General features: G+C 39.7%; 1 protein-coding gene across 1 annotated transcript in view; it reads right to left on the bottom strand.

Moving 5' to 3' along the window:
- Window positions 1-3,073: 3,073 nt before the first annotated feature.
- sort1a (sortilin 1a) overlaps window positions 3,074-27,686 on the bottom strand; it is a 69,850-nt gene continuing 45,237 nt past the window's right edge. Inside the window, exons 10-21 of the mRNA XM_052034664.1 lie at window positions 27,014-27,158; window positions 24,961-25,116; window positions 24,048-24,154; window positions 20,853-20,955; window positions 19,836-20,007; window positions 17,603-17,793; window positions 13,777-13,966; window positions 13,379-13,495; window positions 11,349-11,457; window positions 9,075-9,187; window positions 7,728-7,842; window positions 3,074-4,020 (exon numbers count right to left, since the gene is read on the bottom strand). Coding sequence (XP_051890624.1) covers window positions 4,006-4,020; window positions 7,728-7,842; window positions 9,075-9,187; window positions 11,349-11,457; window positions 13,379-13,495; window positions 13,777-13,966; window positions 17,603-17,793; window positions 19,836-20,007; window positions 20,853-20,955; window positions 24,048-24,154; window positions 24,961-25,116; window positions 27,014-27,158 — 1,533 coding nt within the window. The 3' untranslated portion in view covers window positions 3,074-4,005. The remainder of the gene's footprint in view (window positions 4,021-7,727; window positions 7,843-9,074; window positions 9,188-11,348; window positions 11,458-13,378; window positions 13,496-13,776; window positions 13,967-17,602; window positions 17,794-19,835; window positions 20,008-20,852; window positions 20,956-24,047; window positions 24,155-24,960; window positions 25,117-27,013; window positions 27,159-27,686) is intronic.

The raw sequence follows: 27,686 nt of genomic DNA, 5'->3' as shown, positions 1-27,686 counted from the left end.
CCAATCTCAAGGATAGCTTCTATCCCACTGCTATAAGACTACTGAATGGTTCCCTAATTTGATAAGATTGACTTTTAACCTCACAATCTACCTTGTTATGGCCTTGCACCTTATTGTCTACCTGCTTTGCACTTCGTTTTATAGATATCTTTATTAGTCACATGTACATCAAAACACAGTGAAATGCATATTTTGCGTAGTGTTCTGAGGGCAGCCAGCAAGTTTCGCCACACTTCCAGTGCCAATATAGCATGCCCAGCTTCCTAACCCGTACGTCTTTGGAACGTCGGAGGAAATCGGAGCACCCGGAGGAAACCCACGCAGACACAGGGAGAACGTACAAACTCCTTACAAACAGTGGCCCGAATTGAACCCAGGTTGCTGGTGCTGTAAAGCATTAGGCTAACCACTACACTACCGTGCCTGCCTCTGTAACTGTAACTTTATTCTTTATTGTTGTTTTACCTTGTACTACCTCAATGCAATGTTGTAACATATTGATCTGTATGGACAGTATGCAAGACAAGTTTTTCCACTGTCCCTCAGTACATGTGACAAAAATAAACCAATTTACCTAAAAATATTGCAAGTGTGGTCTCTGCATTATATTCATTTACCAAAGGAAACTCTTTACCTTCTCCCCTACACAATTTACCTTGTCACACAATTACATTCAGGTATCAAAACACTGATCAGTGCTTAAACTATAGATTAGCTTTTCACGTTGCTAGTATGCAGTTGAGAAAAATAATTTTGCTCACATCTGAGACCATCTACATTGAACATTGGATGGGACAGTCAATTGAACACATGCAAATGCTAACAACTTATCCAGTTGAACAGAACAATCAAAAGCAGATTAAATTAGATTCCCTTCCTTTCAAATGTGCTGATCATGTTCAAGTGCCTCCATTGCTTAAAGTTTGAATGGACAAAGGATTTTATTATTGAACCAATTTGTACAACAATCGAACATGGACCCAGATCAGATTCAAATCAGCATGCTCTAGGGTCATTAAGCCTAAAAAAAAGACTTCTGGGTGGTCAAGGTGTTGAAGGTGGAACGTGATGAAACAGAAGCCAATCTGACAGTATCCTTTGCCAGATAAATTTCAGGATTATTTGTCTCGTTTAACAAAGGGGGCATTGTAAAGGATGACCATTTTCCCCCAAACTAGTGCAGAGACATACAGACTTCTCCTGCAGCTCATCACCACACAAGGAAGATCTGAATTTGACAGCCAAGTCTCTCAATCTCAATGACCAACAATAAGAGTGTTAACATTGTTCTGAACACTATGGATAGGCAACCAGAACAAAAAGCAAAAACAAAACAAAAGAGAATGCATGGATCCCTATTGCTATCCAGACTCCCTTAGTGGAAGTATATAGTGTGGTTGGAGACCACCACCAAGGTTGTACAGGAAAAGACTTAAGGGTGATAATGAAAAGTTTGCAAGGTATCTTGCTCATTTGTATCAAATGGTTTTCCACATCCATAGATAACTAACCAAGCCTTTAACCCAAGGACTATTTTGCAGTCCATTTGGTACACAGAAGTTCAACAGGCAATTTCTTTACTCCCGTAGCTTGTACCCAAGTGCACAAAGCCACACACTCAAGATAGCAGCTTGCCAACAGTATATGAATATTAAAGGTGGCAAAAATGTTCCGGGTAGATCCGTTTAGGATAATACTATTCCAATTTGTCTCACTTTCAGATGTGCTAGACTTATCCTAAGTAGCACATCCACCTACTGCAGCTCCTAAGAATGTGGTGGACACTATTCATGTCATGATATCAGAATCTCTTCAGAAAACAGGATATAATTTTGAAGCAAAAGATGCAGGGCTGTATGAAACAGCTCAACAGTAATGAAAGAGCCATCATAGATGATGATGAACTCTCTCAGCAATTAACTCTTCCAATAATATTGGATATTCAACAGCAGAGATCAAAACACCCTTTGCACTCCATTTTTATGCAACATGAAATATAACAATCAAGATCTTTAAAAATGGATTAATGGTTTTGTAATTTATAATTTTTCCAATTAGAAAAAAAAACAAAGCTTACATGTTCCAGTTATCCTAGAGATTGCTTGAAAACAGCAATGTACAAAGACAGTTCTATCTCAAGGCTAAATCGCAACATACATTTCATACCATGGTTTCCAGAGGACCAGAATTTTGCTCATTGACAGATGGTAAAATTGAAACAAAGATTATGGAAAACTTCATGCAGCAAGTTATGCATAAAACTTATCCTGCAAAAGATCAACAATACTTTGAGCAAGTTTGCATGCGCATATCTCCGCTAGAAGAATATTCAAATTTTAAAACTAAGTGATCTGGAATTATACAGCAATGTTTATGTTAGAGAGAGCAGGAACTCCCTTCAGTGGGAATGGCGACACATGGACAAAAATAGTAAAAGTTCCCATGAACAAATGCACAAGATGGTTAGCAGCTTCTAAAATCACAGTGCTAAAGTATCACAGCCTTCACCTCAGCCAAATGCATGCACAGCCAGAGCATTTGCTTGCCTGGTGCAGGTTATGGGTTAAGAATACTGTGATATCGATTCACAGAAAGACATTTCTATTGTTAATTTTTCCTATACACAATTTACAAGAGCAGCACAAAGCAGAAAACAATCCTATATCATTTTAGAAAACAAAAAAACCCAAATTATAATAAGGTTCACAAGCTTTTGAATTCAAACTGAAAGCATAAAAGGTTGTCAACAAATAAATTCTGTAGAGTAATTCTAAAAACAGATTTTCCAAACAGATTCGGTATACATTCAATTAACTTGCTATTTCTTAAACATGGATAGTATTGAGATATAATACCCTAAAAGGACACAACAATTTTACACTGCTTTCCAATTTACCACTGAACTAGTTAAAAACAAATGTCAGCTGGAATGATTTATGGTCTTAGTGAAATGTCAAAAAGGTGCTTGGGGCATGGACCAGATATTATTCAATGTTAATTTATTGTATTCTTTTTTTTAAATATACCTACTGTTTTATAGCAGCATTGAAAGAAACAGAAAAAGTGCAGCAGGTCAGGACACAGCATTCAATTTTAATTTAAAATTAAATTACAATTGACAGTTGATTAGGGCTTATTCTAAATATGCGAGTGCTCTCATTAATTATTCATTGATTTATGAGGCATAACGCTTGAGGTAAATTAATTCTCAAAATCAACAGTATGTCACATTTAATACATTGCTGAACTATTTAATGTATTGATATGTGCATCTCTAATGTAGTCCTTATACACATCAAGTATACAGAACAATATCTCTGTAAGAGAGTTCCTATCTGAACACTGATTTTCAGGATTTAACTTCCCTAATTAAAAACTTGCCATAAGAGAAATTCCAAAACCAATAAAACAAAGGTGCGGTGTGACATGTTGAATAGTTTTAGGAAAAGCACTGCTGCAATTAATGCCATTTTTGAAACCTAGACATGGAATTCTATCTGGGTTTCTGGATTCAATGGCATTTTCCAAGTTGCATTATTTAACATTGGTTTACAAATTCACCCACTGCATTTAATTTGTGACACAGTTAGTCTCAGCGCAAATGTTGGTTAGTGCAGTCTTTTGTCAAGAGTGGAAGGTCATATAAAAATAAGTCCATTAAAGCATTATGTACTCAGAAGCAGATTTTAAAAAGCTTTGAAAAGAAATCAAAATCCAAAAATCACAAAAGATTCCCCTTCATTAAAAACGACATCTCCCGTCAACACCAAATCTCTTCCCTCCTCCCACTCCTCCTCATAAACAAAGCTTTCACAAGCGGTTCCAGTAAACCAGGACAAGTCTCACGTGACTGCAGATCGAGATACACCACATTCATAAAAATGTCACATCGCCTGCACCTGCTGTTGAATCAGAGAACATCTGACGCAGGCAGCGGCATCTCCAAGAACTATGGTGATGTTTGTTTGGCAAGAACAGCATCTTGTTACTTCAAAATATTCTTTTCTACTCCAGAAGGTCCTGTTAAAAGAAACAAGTTTGGATTACAGTAGAACAAATGTTAATCTTTAGTTAAAAGTTACTATGCAATGGAATACTTTCCCATTACTAAACCTAATGAATCCTAAATTCAAGAAGCAAATCTTTCAACATTTCAATTGTATATGCATAAGAAATTTTTACAAACATTTCAACTTTGTGTCTACAAATAGTAGAAGCTGAACCCCACAAAAAAAATAGAACAGTAGGAATAACATGCAGGGAAGTTACATTACAAAGGTGCTACGTGGGATAGGAAGACGTGGGGTAAGAGCGTAATGTGCATCAAGGAGAAACCCGTTTTAAAAAAAAATGGGAAGAGCTAAGTAGGGAAGAAGGGTGATCACTAGCCAAAGAAAATGGTTAATGGGCAAGGAGCTGATTGGTTGAATGTTAGGTCATTGACAAGACGCAGAGTGTGCGATCTAGTGTGGTTTAGGTCTGTGCAGTTGCCTCAGTCCTTCTGCTGGGATTCTGTTCCTGATCTATGCCGGTCTCTTCACCTGACCTCTATGCACCAGTCTTCTCCTTTCCTCACCAGTTGGAGATGCTGTGCATCACTCTGCCTTTCCAAAGACCCCACCCACCCCAGACATTCCCTTCTGCACCCTTCCCCCCCCCCCCCCCCCCCCCCCCCACTTTTGGGAGGATAAGATGGACTCTTGACCTTAATCTACCTCATTATGACTTTGTACCTTATTGTCTATCTGCACTTTCTCTGTAGCTGTGACACTTTACTCTGCAGCTGTGACACTTTACTCTGCATTCCATTATTCCTTTTCCCTTCTACTACTTATCTGGATGCATCACGGCTCGGTACGGCAGCTGCTCTGCCCAGGACTGCAAAAAACTGCAGAGTTGTGGACACAGCCCAGCGCATCACGAACACCAGCCTCCCCTCCTTGGACTGTCTTTACCTCTTGCTGTCTTGGTGAAGCAGCCAGCATAATCAAAGACCCCACCCACCCGGGTCATTCTCTCTTCTCCCATCAGGTAGAAGATACAGGAGCCTGGGGGCATGTACCACCAGACTCAAGGACAGCTTTAACCCCACTGTGATAAGACTATTGAACAGTTCCCTTACATAATGAGATGGACTCTGACCTCACAATCTACCTTGTCGTGACCTTGCACCTTATTGCACTGCACTTTCTCTGTAGCTGTGACACTTTACTCTGTACCCTGTACTCTGTACTGTTATTGTTTTTATCTGCACTACATCAATGCACTCTGTACTAACTCAATATAACTGCACTGTGTAATGAATTGACCTGTACGATCGGTATGCAAGGCAAGTTTTTCCACTGTACCTCGGTACATGTGACAATAATAAACCAATACCTCAATGCACTGTGTAATGAATTAATCTGTACGAACAGCATGCCAGACAAGTTTTTCCACTGTACCTTGGTACATGTGACAATAATAAACCAATACCTCAATGCACTGTGTAATGAATTAATCTGTACGAACAGCATGCCAGACAAGTTTTTCCACTGTACCTTGGTACATGTGACAATAATAAACCAATACCTCAATGCACTGTGTAATGAATTGATCCGTACGAACAGCATGCCAGACAAGTTTTTGCATTGTACCTTGGTACATGTGACAATAATAAACCAATTTAATGTCACCATTAAGCTGTTGTCTGACTCATCTCCATTACCAGATTAGCTCCCACTTCAACCTTCAGCCATGTCTGGTTGGACACTGGTTCTTTTCTCTCTCAGGTGAATACTTTTCCACTGTCCACATCTCCATTATTCCTTACAACAAAGGATGCTATTTAGCACACTGAATCCATGCTGATTTACAGAGAAATCCCATGCCCCACCAACTGTAACTGAATGAAAGGGTTAACGTACAAGGAGCATTTGATGCCTCTGGGCCTGTAGTCGCTGGAGTTTAGGATGAGGGGGGATCTCATTGAAAGGCCTGGATAGAGTGGATGTGAAGAGGATGTTTCCAGCAGTGGGAGAGTCGAGGACCAGATGGCACAGCCTCAGAATAGGAGGACATCCTTTTAGAACAGAGATGAGGAGAAATTTCTTTAGCCAGAGGGTGGTGAATCTGTGGAATTCATTGCCACAGAGGGCTGCGGAGGCCAAGTCATTGGGTGTATTTAAAACGGAGGCTGATAGGTTCTTGATTAGTAAGGATGTCAAAGGTTATGGGGAGAAGGCAGAAGAATGGGGTTGAGAGGGAAAGTCAGCCATGATCGAATGGCGGAGCAGACTCAAAGGGCCAAATTCTGCTCTTATGTCTTGTGGTCTTATAGGTTCAAGAACAGCTATTTCCCTTCAACCAACTGGTTCTTGAACCAACCATCAAAACCCTAATCACTACAATTTAGCAACACTGACCACTTTGTGTTAAAATGGACGTGTTCTAATTGTGTTCTTTCTTGTAAAAATTGGGTATAATTTATGTTTTTTTTCCTTGTGAATGCTGCTCATATGATGCTATGTACCTGTGATGCTGCTGCAAGTAAGTTTTTCATTGCACCTGTGCACACATGGACTTGTGCATCTGACAATAAACTCGACCTTGACTTTAAATTTTACATTCCCATTTTACACAGAATGCAAAAAAACTGAGAAAAGTGTGCAGAGATGTTGATGTAGAGAGTAGAGGTAATTGCATGGTTTTGAAAGAGATAAGGTGATCTAAAGAATACATTTATATAAAAATTACTAGTTTTAAGCAGAGTTCCACCAGGTGCTACGGTAACAATTGCAGGCTGGCGTTAAAGGCAATTTGAACCCCAGAAAGAATTATGAGATAAGTGACCCCTCACGGACAGCAGAATGGTGCAGCTGGTAGAGTCACTGCCTCACAGTGCCAGAGACCAATTCAATCTGGGGGAATCTAGACTAGAACTAGCCTCAAGATTCAGCAGAGTAGATTTAGGAGAGAAATGAGGAGGAACTGCTTCTCCCCCCCAGAGTAGTAAATCTGTGGAATTCTCTGCCCAGGCAAGCAGTAGAGGCTACGTCATTAAATATATTTAAGACAGTTAGTTAGATTTTTGCATAGTGGGGGAATTAAGGGTTATGGGGAAAAGGCAGGTAGGTGGATCCAAGTCCACAGCCAGATCAGCCATGATCTTAATGAATGTCGGAGCAGGTTCCACAGGCCAGATGGCTGACTCCTGCTCCTATTTCTTATGTTATGTTCAATCCTGACCTCTCGTGCTATTTGTGTGGAGTATGCACTCTCTCGGTGACACAGTGCAATTTGTCCTGTTTCCTCTCACATCCCAAACACACGGGGGCTGGTAGGTTAATTTGCCCCTGTAAATTGTCCCTATTGCGTAGGTGAGTGGTAGAATCTGGGGGCAGTTGATGTGAAAACAGAATAAAAAGTGAGGAGATCTCTATGGGATTAGGGTAAATGGATGGCCAGCACAGACATGGTGGGCCAAAGGGCCTGATTCCGTGCTGTCTCTCAATAACTGTTATTAAGAGTGGTGATCCAACATCAGTAGAACAATTTCAAAGTGCTGCAAATTCTTACCACCCCCTGGACAGGTAGGTGTGGCCAGTCTTATCTGAAGGTGGTCTGAAAACACTGCAATCAAAGTGTCAGGATTAACTAATTGAACCTATAAAACAAGAGTGCCAACAACCAAACCAGGAGGAGAATGAGACACTGGTAAATTCTGGAATAAACTATATTACACTTGCCTCATCAGAGTCATCATGGTACTCTGGTTTATTGGCAGATACCGATGTGTCCAGTTCATCGGCAGTGGTAGACTCCACATGCTGCTGCAGGACTGAGTAGCGATGTACCAAAAATCTGAAAGATCAAAACAAATTGAGAAATTACAGCTCGGCATCCTTGGTTATTGGTTTAATACACAAGGTATGCATCCATTAAAGGAAGTGTGCAAGAAACTGGTCTTCCAGTCTCAGCAAGTAATGCCAAATTGAGAAGCAGCAGCAGAAAGATGGATGTGGAAGTATTCTAGGGAGCATTTTAAATACAAAAGTACATCCATTGGGTCTCTGTATTTTCAGATTACGGCTTCAATTCAAAATAGAGAATTATAGGACATCCATTGCATCAAAACGAAGGAATAAGGCCTTTTAACTTGGTTCCTCACATTTTTTTTTATTCAAGACAGCAATTTATGGAAACTGGAAGCACACGCAAATGTTAATCTATGAAAACTGCCATCTTTAAAGGTCTGCAAACTTTAGATAACTTAATATCAAACTTGCATGATTCCAAGGAGCACAAAGTTCTAGATGCAGAAACAACTTGATTTCATTTGCATTGTATCTTGTGCTGAATTCCCCACAATCCTTCCCAAAAATCCAAGGTTTAAAAAAAATGTATTCTTTTGCATTCCCATCATTGGTACTTAAAGCTAAATGTGGCATCTGCACCTTGCAATTCACTCAAATTACTGGTAAAGTTAAACTCCTCATACGTAGGTTTCCAGGGTGTACCATATTCAAACCTGACCCAAGGTTTATGCTACAATTCTAATGAAAGCCATTGCACATTAAAATTATAGCCTTACTGAAACCTATGAAGCAGATAAAAGGTATCTAAGATTTAAATGTTTCCTACTATCAGCACTTCAAGGTAAAAGGCAATCCAACTGGTCCCCAATTTAACAAACCGTTCAAGGTGTCTAGTACACTGCTTCTTTGATCCCACACTTTAAATTAAAAACCCACCACATCACAATTGCAAATATACACAAATCCAAGAGATACCACAGGGCACAGCAATTAGTAGAACATATTCACTAACGAAAATCCCCCGGACAACTGTATGTGCAAATTTACAACCAAGGGACCATTTAAAGATTTGTACGGTGCATTCCAAAATGCTCATAGCTGGCAAGAAAAGTACACAATTAAATTCAAGACAAATACACTTCCCTGCACTGAACCCCCACCGAGAAAAACCCTTGTATCTGTTCCCTTTCCGTTTCAAAAATCAGTTACCAACTGGACAATGACCTAGTGGAAAATTAAGGTTCTCCAACTATAAAAAGTCAAATCAAATGTACTTACCGTCCACCACATACATATTTCTTGATAAAGATCACTCCAAAGATCATCAGAATGAGTAAGAATGTTATTACAGTAGCAATGATTGGCACAGAGCTGCTACTGTGTGAATCAAACTGAAATCAAAAGGAAACGTTATTTAATCCAAATAGTATTTTGACCAAGTTCCAGCAACAGGTACTTATAGCATCAGAGCACAGAGATCTTAGTTTTCTTCCCAAGCCATTTTGAAGGTGCTCAAAAGATAAGCCAATGTTACCAGGGAAACAAAAATAGACTGTGTACCATATTAGCTTTTTAGATCAAATTCAAGGAAAATTTCTTCCAGCTGACCTTAATCCCAATCTGTGAACCTATTCTTAAATTTTGCTCTTTATACTATGGTTTACGAGCTAGTTGATATCAGTCATGGAGGCAGCTGGGGCTTCAATTGTTCTAGACAATAGCCTCTAAGAAAGGGTGTGTGGATATTAGGCAAAAAACGCCTTAGTAGCTCAATGTTAATGAACCTCTTAACTCTCCTTGGCCAAATGGCACACCACTCAAACGCAAAAGGTGATAAAAGGAAAAATCCCAAAGATTACTGATATTTTAGTTCTATGTTGTAGTATTTGCTGCAACACAAAGTATTTGAGAACTTGCACCTTACTAGGTTAGAGTGCACAAAATTTTATCAACAGGCACCCACAACCCTGCTCTACATCAAGACTCCCTTCACATTTTAGCCATGTTTAAAAAAAAAACAAATTAAAGAAACTTTAAAAAATCCTGAGCAACAACATTTAAACCAAATGCAGTTTTGCCAATTTCATTATACTGCATTTCAATATGGTCTTGTTAGAATTAGTTGTAATTGTCAATTTGAAAAAAAGTTTGAGGAATAATCTGATTGGAGACTAAAAATCAATTCCATAAGGTTACCAGGTGTACTTTCAAAATACACTTGATAGATGTGTTACATACATTGTTACATACAGTATATGGAAAATTTACCACTGTGCAAGGATGCTTATGCATATGGGAATCCACACTCTGATCATTAAAAAAGTTATACATCATGACCAGTTTAAAAATAACTCTACAGTTCAGTAAATATCTGAATTTCACAAAGGAGTTTAATCCCTTGCTCAGGAAAAGAATCTAATTGAAATTTCTGAAGTAGTAACTATTCAGATTTGCTTCTGATTTCAGAGTACATTAAACAATTTCACCACTTGCTCCGACTATTTGGTTGGAAATATTTTGATAGCTGCAATTAAAATATTTTAAAAACAGAATTTTAACTATGTCCAAAACTAATCTACAGAACGATTTCCATCTTCTTACCAACATAATTTTAAAATTCAAAATAGCAACTGGAAAATGGAGGTCAATTTATTCAAAAACCTGCAAATTAGGCTTTTGCTTCATTCATGGTTTGTAAATAAAAATACTAGTCTCTCTCATTACCAGATTTAATGTGACTCAAATTAGATTTGAATCTGAGGCACCATCTACAATGACCAAGGGACATGGCCACATGCCACCAGATGTCATTTGATGGCTTTGAGCCATCCTAACTGCTCCCTTTGCTAGATCATCATGGGCACATACAAAAAGAAAATATTAACTACTATTTCTTTAATGAAAAGAATTTCACTGCAGCCAAATCAGATCTCCATTCTTGAACTCGCTTTCTGCAGCCCTGCAGGTTATGACTAAGAGCTCATCTATGTACTTATTTAAATGGGAGGTTTCTACCCTCACTACACTTTCAGGCAACTAGTCCCAAACCTCAACTACTTTACCCGATGGAGGCTGCAGATGCTGGAATCCAGAGCAAAAAAAACAAACCGCTGGAGGAACTGGTACAGATGAAGGGTCTCGACCTGAAATGTCAACTGTCCATTTCCCTCCACAGATGCTGCCTGACCTGCCAAGTTTCTCCAGCAATTTGTTTATGGTTACCCGATGGAAAGATTAGATAAGAGTTGGGGAAAATTTCAATAGTAAGGGAAACCACTCTGGTCTAGGTCTCACCTATATACAACTCCATAAATCACCCAGTCTCCTTTCTACACAATCCCAGCTCACTCTGAGCTGCCTCAGAACTACAATTTTCCAGTCCTGACTATGCAAAATTTCCTCTGCACTATCTTTAGGCATAATATTAATGTAGTAAATGGAAAAATACTAACTCTGCATATTTTACCCAAGAAATTATCCAAGAAAAATTGCCATTTTTCACTTCCCTCCAAGTAGTCAACATGCCCTCATGCGCAATCCAGGTGCACTTACTAGTTCCTGCGGTTCGATCAAGTTACTGACACATTTTTTACTGATATCTTTCACAGTGCGATCCACTTGGACACCTCCATAACACTGGTCTCCAGGAATTTTCCGGTATCTAAATAAGATATTTACAAATCTGTCAACATACCCAACTTCAAAATAGACTGGAAAGATATGAAAAAAGACAAAGAATTAAATACAAGAACTGGTCTTCAGTGAGTTTAGGTCATGGTCAAGTTGACTGCCCAGAAAAATTAACTGCACAATGTGTGTCAAACTGTTCAAAAGAACTCATGGTTGACTTTAAGATCTCAAATATAATTGACAATAACTAACTTTATAAAATAACATCTTTTCAAAATGGCCTTTATGTAAAAATGCAAATCACATTTAAATCAGGAGAATACTGATAACGTCAAGTGTTTAATAGGAATCACATCCTTTATTTTTTCCTCTTACCTTTGACCCATCCCCCGGTGGATCTGCTCTCCCCTCCTCCCCCACACCTGCCTCTCACCTGCATCTACCTATCACCACCCTGTGCCCACCCCACCTCCCCTCTTTTGTCCACCTATCACTTCTTCTGCTTTTCCCTCCCATATATTGGGCTTCCCCTTTTCCTATCTTCAGTCCTGAAGAAGGGTCCTGACCCGAAACGTTGACCGCCTGCTTTTCTCCACGGATGCTGCCTGGCCTGCTGAGTCCCTCCAGCATCATCGTGTTTTTCATCTACATCCCAGCATCAACAGTCCTTTGTTTCTCACATCCTTTATGCTTCGTCTCCTGCTTACTACCCAATGTTAAAAAAATTGTCAAAATTTTAGCAAGTTCTGTACCAGTCCTCCCCCAGCTTACGAATGCCCGACTTATGTACAGCCTGTACATACGTGCGCTAGGGAAACTGGCGGGATGGATTTGGCAGCTGCTGCAGGGCTGCAAGTGACTGTCCTTGACACTAGCTGAAATGCTGCCATATCAAACCCAAGAAGAACACATTCCAGTAACATGTTGATGCCTATTTTGTGAATCCCATCTAGAGACACAGCATCCGGGTCACCAGTGTCCTTTTTAAAACTGTCAATGGCATTTAAAACCTTTTAAAAGGAATTAGTCAGAGATGGGTTTGGTCTAAATTTGTTAATATCAGCTTTATTAAGAATGGCAAAACAAGATTTAAAATGCTTCTTCAGACTACCTATCCCTATGGGACAACCCACCTCTGCAGGAATCTTCTGCCACGTGGGAACTCTGTTCGCGGCCACATTTCCGAATTGCAAACTGTTTGGGTTATGAACCGTTCTCAGAAACTAAACCCTGTCATAACCTGGGGAGGACCTGCAGGAAGTTTAGTTCGTAGATCACATTTGGGAACCAGAATATGTCCACTGCTTGGTGGTCTCTAATGATGGCAGCACAGCCTTATAATACCATTCCCTGTCAGTTCTGAACAACTTTCCCATATTTTCCTCCAGGGAACAAGGGGCTTCTCATTTTCTCCACGCAGTTAAATGCTGGAAGCCAGCTAGGGTCCTGGGCTCAAAACTCTGAATCTTTGACGATCATTGGCCCAGAGCTCCACACCAGTAGTTACCCAACAGGTTGTCTCACTGGTCGTCCTTCCAATGATAAATTGGAATGCTGCACCTGTCAGTAAATCTGGGACTTGGTTTGCCGATAGTGCTTTTGTGGAGGCCATGGACTAACTATTTAAACGGCAGGGTAAACCACTGCATTAGCCAGAGATTTTTAGTGCTTAATTTTGACGGGCTATGGCATACACATCACTAGGTCAGACTGTCTGATGCCCTTACAACAGCATAGTAGCAACAATGCTATCAGCCTAGAAAGAAACATGCACAGAAGGCCAAGCCTCACAGAAATTCCTGCAAGTCCAACTACTCTCTCCCAAATCAAACCAGTCAACCACTGTTTTTGCTTCATTAACTCAAGCCTGATTTACATGGAATCAGCTGCCTGGAATGCTAGCACACATCAGGAGGCAATGTTTGTGCATTAAGGTAAGGTACATTCATTACCCATTTGTCTTCAATTTTTCTTTTTTCCCTTGCAAGCAGAACTCCAAGTCATGGCCCTGTAGATCAGATTGTTCTATGCATTCTGAACTATTTTCCTTTCGATAGTATCCAAAGTCACTGGAAGGTGAAAGATAACAAGCTTGAGTGACAAAGCTATTCCCAGACAATTCCTCAAAGTAAAATTCATCTAAAACTGCTGCCAGATGACTGAGGTTTCTGAAGCTGACTAGAACTACAATTTAGAACCAATCCCATCCATATTTTCCCACTACAAGATATTTTACAGATTTCTAGACGTTTGTTATAATCAGTTGATTTTCTATGTGCTACATATTCCAAGAACTTAGAATGGAAAAACAGATTTTACTTCAACCATTGGATAAAAAGCAGTAGCATACCACAAATAATCATCCAGAGTACAGAGACAGACGTTGGGCTGTTTATTGACAATGTAGTCATGTCCATTTCGGCAGAGGGAAGATTTCCTCAAACGTCGGAATTTCTCTTTGTAACCCAACATACAGCCATCATTAGGATCATTAACGTTACTCGAATGGGCAAGCCACTGGATGTAGTCATCATCAGAACCTGGGGAAATTAGAACACAGTCAGAGGGGAAACTGGCCCTTCGGCCCAACATGTCAATGCCAGCCATAAAGCACTCATCTATACTAATCCCAGCACTCATCCCACAGCCTTCCATGGGACTTCATTTCAACTGCTCATCTAAATACTACTTACTGTGACAGTACCTGCCTTCAACTACCCAGACAGTGCATTCCAGATTCCAACCACTCTCTGAGCAAAAATATTCTTTAAATCCTCTCCAAATCTTTTAACCTTTACCTTAAAGCTATGACCTTTCGCTATTCGACACTTGTGCTAAGGGGAAAATGTTTTATAATATTGACCATACTTGTGCCCCTCAACAGTGTATATACCTCCATCAAATCATCCCTCAGCCTCCTTTGCGCCAAGGAACACAAACCCAGTCTCTCCTCAAAGCTGAAACACGCGATCCTAGGCAACATGCTGATGAATCTCCTTTAAACCCTCTCCAATGCAATCACATCCTTCCTATATAGTGTAGCTACCAGAACTGTAACAGTACTCCGGCTATGGTCAATAGCCTCCCTTCTCTTGTAATCTATAATCCCTGCTGATGAACACAAGTAGTATTCCATCCGCCTTCTTCACCACCTTATCTACCTGTACTGCTGTCTTTAGGACACCAAGCCCCCTCTGTCCCTCAGTAGTTCCTAGGGTGCTACCATTCATTGTGTACATCCTAGCCTTTAGTCTTCCCAAAGTATATCACCTCAGTTTTCAGGAGAACAACAGCCATTGCTCTACCCATCTTACCAACTCAATTTAGTAGCCAAAGACTAGCCTCTTCACTATGAACAGCAGGTTTCATGTCATCTGTCACTTTAATTACCATACGTTCTCCTACATTCACATTTGGTGCATCATCTACAGAAGTCATTAAAAACAAGCCTGAAATGTGCTAGAAAGTAGCTTCAGAGCATAGAACATCCTGTAATATTTCCAATATTTTTTCCCCCCAACAATTAAACATTAAAAGCTCACAGAACTAGCAGGGGCCAGTTTGGTTACAACACTCTTACCCAGACCAGGTGGTCATGAATTCAAGTTCCACTGTGCAGCTGAAGAACAACCCAACTGTGTACCTCAGTGTTGCAATGTCTGAGATGCCACTAGTCAACCTCACGACTCGAGGGAATGGACTCAAGGGATTGAGTTAGATTGGATAGGCTACGACTTTTTTTCCTTGGAGTGTAGGAGACTGAGGGGTGATCTTAGAGGTCTACAAAATCATGAGATGCATAGATAGGGTGAATGCATACAGTCTTTGCCCCCAAGATTGGGGAATCAAGAACTAGAGGACTAATGTTTAAGATGAGAGGAGAAAGATTTAACACGAACCTGAGGGGGCAACGTTTTTCCACACAAGGGAAAACAATAACAGAATGCAGAATAAAATGTTATAGTTACAGAGAAAGTGCAGGTAGACAATAAGATGCAAGGTAGATTGAGGTCAAGAGTCCATCTTATTGGATTAGGGGACCGTTCAGTAGTCTTATAATAGCAGGATAGAAGCTGTCCTTGAGCCTGTTGGTACTTGCTTTCAGGCTTTTGTATATTCTGCCCAATTGGAGGGGGGAGAATAGAGAATGTCTGGGGTGGGTGGGTCTTTGGTTATGTTGGCTGCTTTACCAAGGCTGTGAGAAGTGTAGACAGTGTCCATGGAGGGGAGGCTGGTTTCTGTGGTGTGCCAAGCTGTGTCACAACTCCCTGCTGCCCCAAGCCTGGACTCCTCTTCTAAACCAGATCCCTACAGACCTCCATTCCCTAACCTTTCAGAAGTTCATCTACTTCCTTGTAAATACCCTCTAATGTTTTAGCCTCTTCAACCCTCCAGGGTAGAGAATTTCAGAGACTCACCACCTTCTGTGAGCAGCTCCTACACACCTAATTTTTAAATGGCCATCTAACCTTTTATCAATGACCCCTCATTAGAGATTCTCACACTTGTGGAAACACTGACATCCACCATGTCATGCCCAAAGTTTTACGTTTCAATAAAATTACCCATATTTCCCTAAACTCCAAACAATATCGACCCTATTTCTTTATCTGCTCTTGATGGGATAGCCGCAACCTTTCTCCATTTGGATAAAACTCCCTTTAGATTCCTCTTACCAAAGTGGACTCTCTTTCCCACATGAAGCTCCACTTGATAGGTTTTCACACTCGCTCAACCCATCTACATCCTTTAGAGTCCAGATATCCTCATTGCAGCACGCCCTCATGTCATCAGCAAACCTGGATACCTTGCTCTCTGTCCCCCTCCTCCGGGTCACTAATATGAACTACAAGTAACTGAGGCCAAGAACTGATCCACTGGCTACATCCTCCAGACCCATCTATTCTAACTGTACGTGCTAATCATTCTCCCATCTATGCTGACACCATCTGTACTGGCCATCAACAGTGAGGCAATTTAGTCCTGAAGGTCATCAACTTCCTCTCCACAGAGGCTGCCTGACCGTCAAGAGTTCCAGCATTTTATTCCAGTTTAAGCAAATTACTGCTGGGGAATGCAAGAGGGAAGAAAGCAACGATGAACTACTTTGTACATGATTGCAACCCTGAGTGAGGAGGGTTCAGCAGCAGCAAACGGGAGGGTTTGCCAAGGCTGGATGGTTGCAAAAGATAACTGGGAATGCAAGGGTTAACGACTGGCAATGTACAGGTTAATTGTACGCAGCTAATTTCCTGATAGTCAGCTATTCTTCCCATGGTAAAGAGCTACCTCAGCCATGGGGTGACTATAGTTATGGCTGAAGTGAGGCCAGGTGTGGGTGAGAAAGAATTTTTTTTTAAAGACATCTTGTTTTGCTAAAACTTGCTGTAAACAATTGCCTCAGTGAGTGCAACGTCCCACAAAGGTGTCTCACGAAGGAGGTATAAAGGTACAGACTAACCAGGGGATCTTTGAGTGGGTCTAATACAGAGCTCAGGTTACACTGTTTACTCTTTCTCTGTATCCCTCACTCCCACTAGTGTTAAACTAATAAAGCATTAATTGTAAGTTCTTTGGTTCTGCTGTTATCTGATTTATTACAGAGCATAGGTCAACTTTCACATGGTGTTGGTGGGGCAAGAATTGGGCTATGTAAATTTATTAAAAACAGCACTGAGGGGACAGCTTCAAGCACTGCAGTGAAATCAGAACAGTTGTGTAGGTTGAAAAAAATCACTGTGCATATGCTGGAGTTAGGGAGGTTAGATCAGTGGAAATAGGACTACTGACATCCTATATACATCTTTTACAGAGTAGATTTTAGATCATCCTATATATAGGGTAGATTTTAGATTCTACAATCCATCTTTTAATGTTCTATTCATGGTGACAAATACTGCTCAAATCCCAAAATCTTTTCAAAGCCTGACAGTGGTTCAAATAACTTTTCTCCACAGCCAAATGCACTCAGTGGAGGGCATCAAGACCACAACAAATGACAAATCATCAGGGTTAAACCACCAAAAGTAGTAATTGTCAGGCCTACAATCTTTCAAGTACTTGAAGCACAAAATTTAATTGTCATTTAACAGAAATGAAACTGCTCAAATTCAATAACAGTCAGGATGTTTTAATTAAACTGTACTGATTCTCCATCTGATTGAATCTAAACTTACAATCTCTTGTAAGGAGCTCTTCGAAGTCGATGGTGACAGAAACCCAGCTTTGTGTAATTATGAGATTCACATATCCCCAGATACTGACGTTCATTGATTTAGCTCCTGGTTCCGATGCAAGGCCAGTAAATATAATGGGTTCCTTGGTGAATTGATACGAATACCAGCACTGGCCTTCATCAATTGAAAACCTAGGAATCAAAGAAACTTACTGAGACATCCAACTTCAGAAGAGGTAGTTTTCTACACTCCAAACAAAAATGATTAAAACAAGTCCACCTCATTTAGGGTATGCCAAATTCCAGACTAGTCAGTGAAGCACAAATACAAGATTTCTTTATTAGTCACATGTACATCGAAACACACGGTGAATTGCATCTTTTGCGTAGGGTGTTCTGGGGGACAGCCCGCAATTGTCAACTAACTTTAATTTTGAAAATTCAAAGAGACTTATAAAAGCAAGCTCAGGAAAATTGTTCTCTATTGCAAAAATCAGGAGGGAAAATTAGGAAACTGGCGTTGAGAGGAGATTCCACCCCCCCCCCCCCCCCCAAAAGCCCATTTAATAAATCAGTAAATCTAGGGACCAATGGGTTATGCTACATAGGCTAGGTATTGGGGTCAACTTGTCCTAAATTTGCAGCATTAATAACACTTCCATTAACAAACAAAATAGTTTGATGAACTGTAGTTTCTATTCATTATTGCCCAGTTATTCACACCTGAAATCACTAAGACTACAAAGGAAGCCTTGGCCAGGCTACCGAGGTGCTTGGTACCTACTCATCCACAGCACTGGACAGATATGATACATAAATGATTTGCTCGTAAAATGCCTGGGAGGATTTTGCACCTCGAAGTGTGTGCCAACAAGCCTACAATATCAACTTCAGACTGACTTTAACGTAGGTTTCCCCAGAAGCATACCAATGAGAGCAGAAACAAAACACAAGCTGCTGGAGGAACTCAGCAGATTGAGCAACATCTGTGGCGGGGGGGTGGTGGTTAGGGTAGGTAAAGGGGTTATCAACCTTGTGGACTAAAACCCTACATCATAACCTAGAACCTAGTGGAAAGGGGAGATAGCCAGTATAAAGAGCAGAGGGGGAAGGGCAATATAGGGGTGATAGGTGATAGATGGACTAAGGAGGGGTGAGGGACGATGGCCAGAAGGAATCATGTAGGGGAGGGAGAGAAAGCATCTCAGAGCATGATCGTAGAGGTGCAGATACAGGGGACTGCAGATGCTGTAATCCAGAGCAATAAACCAAACCTCGAGAGGAACTCAAGTGGGTCAGGCAGCATCTGAAGCAGAGGGATGGTCAACATTTTGGGTTGATACCCTGCGTGAAGGAAGGGATGTCCGCGTGATTATCTGTTTGAAGAAGTTTTGTTATCAACCACTCCTAAACTTGATGTACTTTCTTGGAAATAACTGCAGGGGGTTTGGGATCAGAGGTACAGATATACAATGTGTCACCAGCAAGTACATCTGTGCCTATTTGCAACCTGAAACTGCGTCTACATTTCTGCACAGACACCACCTGGTGATGTCAAAGATCTCACGTTACCCCTGGTTCTTGCACTAACCTTACATCTGTGTCCTCTGGTTCCTTGCCCTTGTGCCACTAGAACCGAACTCCCTTAATCTAAACACTTCATGAACAAATTTCCTCACAACCTTCTCTAGACTTCAAAACATCCAGCTTCTCCAGTCTGTCCATCAGTGAAATCCCACAATCACTTCCTATTTTAGTTAATCTCTTCTGAGAGCACTTGAATCCATGTTGTGTTTTATAGATTCAGCAAAATGCCTGTTATCTATTTTTCAAAAGCCAAGGATCCTATTTTTATTTAGAAAATCTATTGACAGAGGATCAGCCATGATCATACTAAATGGCAGAGTAGTCTTAGAGGGCCAAATCCTGCCATTTTCTATGCTCCTAATAGAGCCGTGATAATGTGACTACCTTGCATACATAATCTAACCCCCACATGCCAAATGACTCACCACAGAGGAAAAAAATTAGAGTTTAAAATTTATGAAGCAAACCAACCATATTCAGACTATTGACACCCATTATAATTATGAAGGTGCAGCCACTATATGGCTGAATATATATTTTTTTTAATTGCTTCTAGCCCCTGGCACTAGCCAACTTATCTTTAAGAGATTGACGATCGAATAGTTTTACAACAATGCACACAAGAGTTATCAAGCGACAATACTTACTTTACTATATTGACACCACTATATACATTGTGCTCCACAGCAACTATCAAGCCTCCAGAATCCAGTATGGCATAATAATGGGGTCCGCTTAAAGCTTTAAACCAAGAGTATCCACCATCATCGGACACGTACACATCAGGACTCATTACAGAGATAGCGTCCCCAACGCTGCCTGGAAATAACAAAACAGAAGTTACAACTGTTGGGTGACTAAAAGCCAAACAAATCGCCTCACTGGTAAAATCTCATACTACTGGGAACTGTATGTATGCCACTCCATCACTTCACTGTTCTACTGTTTTAATAGGTTTACTCTCACTTAAAGGAATGTCAGAAATAGCCAGCAAGTTCTATTGTACAGAGGACATTATTAAAATTGAATAGCTATAAAGATCAGATTAGGGCAACAATTTGATACTACAGACTAGTTGCTGTTCAAAAAACATTAGCCCTTCTAAAACACCAAGAGCAACATTAAAAATTTCCAATATTATTACACCTGCATCCAAGAAAATCTGTTTTATTTGATAATGCCACAGTTTGAACAAGTATTTAATTGATTCAAACAGATGTTAACAAGATACTCGAACAATACCAGGGTTTTCCTTACAGCTCTAATATTCATTTTGCTCAGCTCTCTCCTGCAGCTCAAAAGCTGCAAAGTGCAAGCATTCAATGCCTAAAGTACATTCCACAACAAAATTACAGACAAGCGTTACAGTGACAGGCTAATTACCACTACTCTAAAAATATTCAAAGAGAAAATAGCCACTCTGATGCAGACCCTTACCTGCCCTTTTGATCTAGGATTATAAGCCATGAAGAAAATTCAGAAAGAGTTCAGATTTTTGGGAGGAAGGCATTCAAAATAAGCAAAAATCAAATAAAACAGATGTACCAAGGAGGGAATCCCCAGAATTAAAATCTGCCAGTAAACAAAATCAACAATGCTTTCACAATATTGTAGTGTCTAGAGCGAGAAACTATTGAGACAATAATAAAGTTTAAGATTAATACCATGTGCTATGATCAGACCAACAGCATTGGGCTCAGACAGCGGTGGCATTGGCACGTTCAGTTTCTGGGAAATGCTGTAGGATGCATGGATGTGCAGACTACACTGGAGAATCAAAGACAAAGATTAGAACTACTCAATGAAGAATCAAACTGCAGACATAATACCTGTTAAGATCAAAACATTTAAAAAGTAAATGAAAATATCAGAATAACCACATACCTTAGCAGAGAGACAAAACTCAAGTGGGCATGAACTTTAACTAATAATAACTGGAGAGATGAGACGAGGAAAATTTCCATGCAGAAGCAGAACCCTCAATACATTTACACAAGTACTTGGACGTGCACTTTAAGAAACTGGACCTTCAGGGCTGGAAAGCTCTTAGAGACACAATGGACCACATTACCAGGACCCACTTTATAAGTTTTCTATGATTTGATCTTTATAAATATGACACTTCAGTGAAAAGCACTCAGTGATATTACTAAAATTATGAACACTTTGTCCCACAGTTTGGCTCATCAAAGCAATTAACCATTGAGTTTGAGAGTGAGAGCGCGCTGCAGGAATACAGGAAAATGAGTGGGAATGGGACTAGTGGATGGTTCTCCAAGGGGCCAGTATGGATTGAGGGCTGAATGGCCTCCTGGGTTAAGTATGTAACATGATTCTTTGTTGCTGGAAAATAAGTATACCTAGATCTGATCATCATTTCCTTAGAATTTGTACAACTCTGAAATTAAAAAATCTCTTCCACTTCCAAGCTAATGTTCTACCTCATTGGACTTTTGTGCTACATTTGCCATGAGAGAGCAGAGTGTGTAGCATAAATGCCAAATGCAGGCTACCCACCAGTGTTAACCTTGAACTGTCCAAAAGGGTAGAAACCCATCCAAGATTCTGGCCTGGTGCTTACTTATACAACTTAGCAAACATCCAGAAATAATTGATATTTGCCAATATCTGTGCTCCCTTACAGACTACTTGAATTAGCATTGCTTAGTTTGGTAGTATATTTAACTCGAGACACCCTGCACATAAGTAGGTACAACCTGGTCAGGGTAGTGTATCCCTCAGGAGCTGCTTCACCAGCTTTTTTTTTAAAACACTCATTTTCCAAAAGGAAGCAACTGATCTTTAAAATGCATTCCACAAATATTGAACTTCATTACGAAAAATGACAGAATTAAAAATTGGTTAGAAAACAATGTCCAAGATTATCCCTATCGTTTTTCAAATCTTTGGATGCAGAGCTTAAAGATCCCTGCCCAAATAGGGAAAAATACACCAGCCCTGCAGAAAAAAAAACAGGTGCTGTTCATTTCTGGTTTCCTGTGTTCCAAATGTTGGTGCAGACTTTAAAAATGTTCAGTTATTTTGTGTTTTCAAATTTGTACCTTTTCCTCCTTTCATTCCCATTCCTTAGGGCTCAATCCACACATTCGATCACTGATTCACTGCAGTTGTTCTACTGACACTTCCCACCATAATTAAGTAATCCTCATATCAAACAGTCACCAGGGCAATCACCACTCCTGTACCTTCCACACATTTCCTTATGACAGAGGAGGTTATCATTAGGCCATTGAATCTCTGCGGCCCCTTTGAGCAATCCCATCAGTTCCTCTTCCCACTTAGTGCCTGTAACCTATTCTCCCTCATTTCTACTGATATTACAGCTGAGGAAAAGACTCAGTTATATGCCTACTTGCATACACTGATCCTTAGAGTTGCAGGAGCACTAGAACATCCGGTACAATTTCTAAGTGTATGATTGTCTAGAAGGAGTTGGAAAGAGTGCAAAGAAAACTTAAGGGAATGTTGCCAGAACTCAAAGGCCCAAGTTATAGGGAGAGATTGGGCAGGATAGGACTTTATTCCTTGGAGCATAGGAGTCTGAGGGGTGATTTTTTTTTGTGGTGTATAAATCATGAGGCATAGACAGGGTGAGTGCAGGCTTTTCCTCGGGAAAGGGAATCAAAAACTAGAGTGCATACGTTTAAGGTGAGAGGGGAAAGATTTAAAAGGGACCTGAGGGACAATTTCTTCATGCAGAGGGCGGTATGCATGTGGAACAAACTGCCAGAAGAAGCAGTTGAGATAGGTACAATAAAAGACAGGTTTGTGGATAGGAAAATGTTTAGAGGGACATGGGCCAATTGCAGGCAAATGGGGCTAGCTTAGACTATCTTGGTTGGCACGGAGAAGTTGGGCTGAAGGGCATGTTCCTGTGCTGTATTACTCAATGACTCTACAAGCTGGCAACACAGTGAATATGCATGCCCCAAATAAATGATCTGTACTACAAGGAAAATAAGACTTGCATTTAATTGATTTGCTAGAAATATAGCTAATGTTCCTTAGATAGTCAGGGGACAGAGGGCAACCTTGTTAGTAACTGTTACACTGCTTTAAAATGGTTAAAAGTGCACTGCAATTGTTAGGATTCTATAGTAAAATATATGAGACCCAAAGAATTGATGATATTATTCAGATAAAGTGAATGCTCTGAACATTTGAAATAATCATCCACCTCAAAAACGTAGGAACTGAAAACAGGCATTTCTGAAAATTTGACAAGATCTACTGTCTGGATTGGTGAGCATGAAACTCAGTCATAAAACCCTATCTGGTTCACCAATGTCCTTCAGACAAGGACATTTGCAATCCTCAATGCGGTGGACTCTTAACTGCCACTCAGCTCAAGGGAAATTAGGAAGGAATAATTAAAATGCCAACCCAGCTAACAAAGACCACAATCCATGTTCAAGTAAAACAAAATCTGTGAACCTCGAAGTATTCTACGGTATGCAATGTCTCATACGTTAGCAAAGACAGCAAGGCAAAGTGGACCCAATAGAAACACTGTACACTGCACATTAATGCACATTAAGGTCTTCTGTAGACCAAATATTGCAGCATAACCACAACCGTAGCCCCAAAATTCTTAAGGTATTAATGGTTCAGTTCTGAGGCAAACTTTACTAAAATGGTATTCACACCAATTTTCTTACCAGTATACCAGCAGCAGATGTCAATCAGAAATATGTTCTACCATTTCTAAAAAGGTTGGAATTATATACAAAATCGCTCATTAACATGCTGCAAAGAGACGATGTTAGCAGGGCATCTGTAGCACATCCAGAAAAAAGGCTTCAGAGCCACATCAATTCACGTGTTCAGCACATACTCACCTCATCCTTATTTCTGGCAGTTGAATCACAATCACTGTTCTCTGGTTTTCTTAAGGGCTGCCACTTTCCTCCTCTGTCAAATGTAATGACAGACTGAACAGAACCATCTAGGAGAAAATGAAAACATAGTATTTAATAGTCTAGACATGATACCAAAACTAATTACAACTAGTGGAAAGTTTCAGCAGTGACACTGAATTCCAAGCTGAGTTGCAGTGAGTGATAGACATTTCCATCACTGTATAACCTGTAATAGTATTTCCTGGCCAAATCAGAGCCCCAAATGCTTAGCTTAAGGTGCAGTTCATTGGCCAATGGAAGTAAACAGAAAGTGGTTCAGGCCATCTTACCCTTCCACATGAAGCAAGGATGCAGGAGGGCGAAGGAAAAAAAAGATACCCATTAAGCAAGTTCTCAGTGCAGCTAACACACACAAAACTGGCCCACTTGTGCACCAGTCAAGCACGTATACCAAAACCAGTGTGCAGAGTTAAAAATTAAAACTTTCACTAAAGACACTAATTACCGAATGCAGAAACTTATATCTAAAATGATTTTTACTCAATTATCACCCCAACAGATTTCTTGAGCTACTTTTTTAAAAATGTAGCAAGACTTCTCAGAAAAGGGGACAAGATTCCAAACGATATCAAGTTTAATATAATGCAATTTTATAAATTTATTTTTACAAAAGAGTTTAATTATACTGCTAAAGTTTTAAAGTGTATTCTTCATCAAAATGGGGTCCAAATCCCAGAACTCTTTATCCAATAGCACTGTAGGAGTCCCTTCAGGCGGCAGACTCCTGAGGTTCAAGGCAGTGGCTACCACTACTTTGAGGATAATTAAAGATGAACAATTAATACTAGCTTGACCAACAATGACTTCAACCTGTAAACAAAGTTTTACTTACCTTCTGCAAGTATGCTACTAACATATACTCCACGCAGTGAAGTAATATTTGTGAAATCTGTCTCGCCTCCTGTTGTCGTGTACAAATGTCGCTCAAGAGATTTAGAATACACTATTCCACGATCATCTGAAGCGTAAATAGTGCCAAAGCCTGTATCTGGATGGGGAGGAAAAATAACATTTAATGGTATAAGTTAGTTGAACATAATATGTAATACAACAGCAATATCGTGTAGATGCTGGAAATCTTAGGCAAGCTCAGATGTTTAAAAAAACAGGTGTTGTAATGTGCACGAATACAACTTCAGTTTTAATCAATGCAGATCAGGGATAAAATTAATAATTGCAGCAATTATCAATTTAAACAGATTCAGTTTAATTCCCAGCACAGGTAGTCCCTGGGTTAAGGGTTCCGCTAATTGTTTGTAAGCCGATTTCTTTGCAAGTCCGAAACATTTTTCTATAGCTACCCATATATTGCTCTACATACACCTGCTATAATTCTTTCATTTCACTGAATATTCATCCTGACACAACCCATAATTAAACTAATGGAATATATATGATACCCAGTCATTAATGAACACTACGAGACACATTATTATTGCAATCTTGAAAAATACTTTAAATATGTATGGAAGAATTCACATAAAGTTGGATTTCCGTATATCAGGTCATCTGTAACCCAGAGTGTCCCTGTACACAAAAACCTCAAAATTGAAAGGCAGGTGAATTTATGTTGTAACGAAACTCAGCTGTGCCCAAGCACAAATTTTCCAGAGGAAAAGTAACTTGTGAAATTTAAACCTGCATCCCATTTATTTTATTCCTGATGTGGACATGTTTGATACTGATAATTGCCAAAAGGAGTAACATTTCTCTTCCATATTGATATTCCTTACCGATCAATACATGACCAAAATTTCAATTTGCAATTTCTATCATAAATAGAAGCCTTCCTAGAATTTACAAACAGTTTACTATGGGACAAATTATGTGGAATCAATATGCTTCCCATAATAAAAGCCAACTTAAACTGATGATTCAAATTATCAAATGTTTAATTTGGTGGTTCTTCAAAGTGTTTTGAAGTTTCAAAACCATGAATTCATATAAAACTCAATGCAGAGTAACAAAAGGCCACTACACAAACTAAAATCAGTCTGTCAGGTCACCCGAAGCAGAAAAACCTTGAGGGGTTGGCATAACATTTAATCAGAGTGAGTTACTGAAGGGCCTTTGGAGTAGGACACCTTAAATGACACAAGGAGAAAGTAGAATGGGTAGTTACAAGGATAGGGAAGAGAGATATACAACAAAGGAGCAAATATGAATTTTAGAACTGTGAAGGGGCAGAACTGGAAAGCAAATTAAAAATAATTAGAATTTTAAGGTGAAGGTTTTGAGGAAAATGGGCCTGGGCAAAGCCTGCAAGAAGTTGGTTGATGGATTTAGTGCAGGACAGAACAAGGGCAGATTTGCCCCAAACTACATCCAGGTTAAAAATTCCCCTGAATTGAATTTTATGGAAGTCTCCTAGAAGGCTAATGGAATAAGGCTTACGGTGGGCCAAAGGGCCTGTATTGTGCTGTATTTTTCTTTTTCTTTTCCATAATCAAATTGGAGGATGACATAAATAAAAGCTTCAGTGGCTGATGGGCTGACACTTTACAAGTGGAAATCTTCTATCGGTATAAGATTAAGTCTGAAACTCAGGCTGGAGAAAAAGAGTTTCAGTGTTGCTATCGGCTTAGTTGGGCTCAAGACAACTTCTGGAAGGTGGTGGGGATGGCGTTTTAATCAATGGCTTGAATCTGGGGCTGACGGCAATAGTTAAATCTTCCTGATATTTAACTGTACAGAAACTGCAGGAATAAGAAGGTGATGGAAGCAGAGCAGAGCACTTCAGCATACAAATGGAAGCTGACCATCTGTCTACAGACAAGGGAGAGTGTAGTCAAGGAAGACGGTGATGCTGACTAGTGGTACTTATAAATATGAAAATTGATTTAAATATAGCACTACTTTAGAATTAGTATTGTCTCAAGACCTACCACCAGGATCATCGACATGCATAAATACCATGTCATCATTTGCAGCCAGAATGGAGTAGAACTGTTCAGCGGTTACGTGAGGCAACTGCGCCATATTCCAGGTGTCTCCCATATCCTTAGACACATGGAGTGCCCTTAAACTGGCCTATGTGATGATATAAATAAATGAAACTTTTTAATGACTAATGGTGAGAAAAATCCAAGGCTTACAAAAATCAGAATTTATAAAAGAATGGGTATACATAAATTTGCACTTTGATTATTCCAGCCTAAGTACACGACTACAATGGCTAAAGTAATATGCAAAAATAAACTGAGCAACCTCCAAAGAAATCTCCATACAGTAACCTATCAAATGGCACTTTATAGTAAAATTGCATTATTTAGTAAAATATTAGTTTATAAACATTACTCTACCAAGAATATAAACTACATTGCAACATAAACTGCATAACCTCACAAACATGCACATAAATAGGCCCTAAGTAAAAATTTAACAAAATTGATACTTCAGGTTTTTCTTTTTGCAAATGATTGTGATTAAATGCATAATTTAGGATAACTAAAAACTGCAACACATCTACTATTGGTCACAAAAAGGGGGAAGAAAAATTAACATCTTACGCAGCATCCAGTGAACTGATCACATTAAACTTATCATTTTTTTGTTAAT

Source organism: Pristis pectinata, chromosome 20, assembly GCF_009764475.1.
Source record: "Pristis pectinata isolate sPriPec2 chromosome 20, sPriPec2.1.pri, whole genome shotgun sequence".
NCBI lineage: Eukaryota > Metazoa > Chordata > Chondrichthyes > Rhinopristiformes > Pristidae > Pristis > Pristis pectinata.
This window is presented reverse-complemented; position numbering and strand designations above follow the sequence as displayed.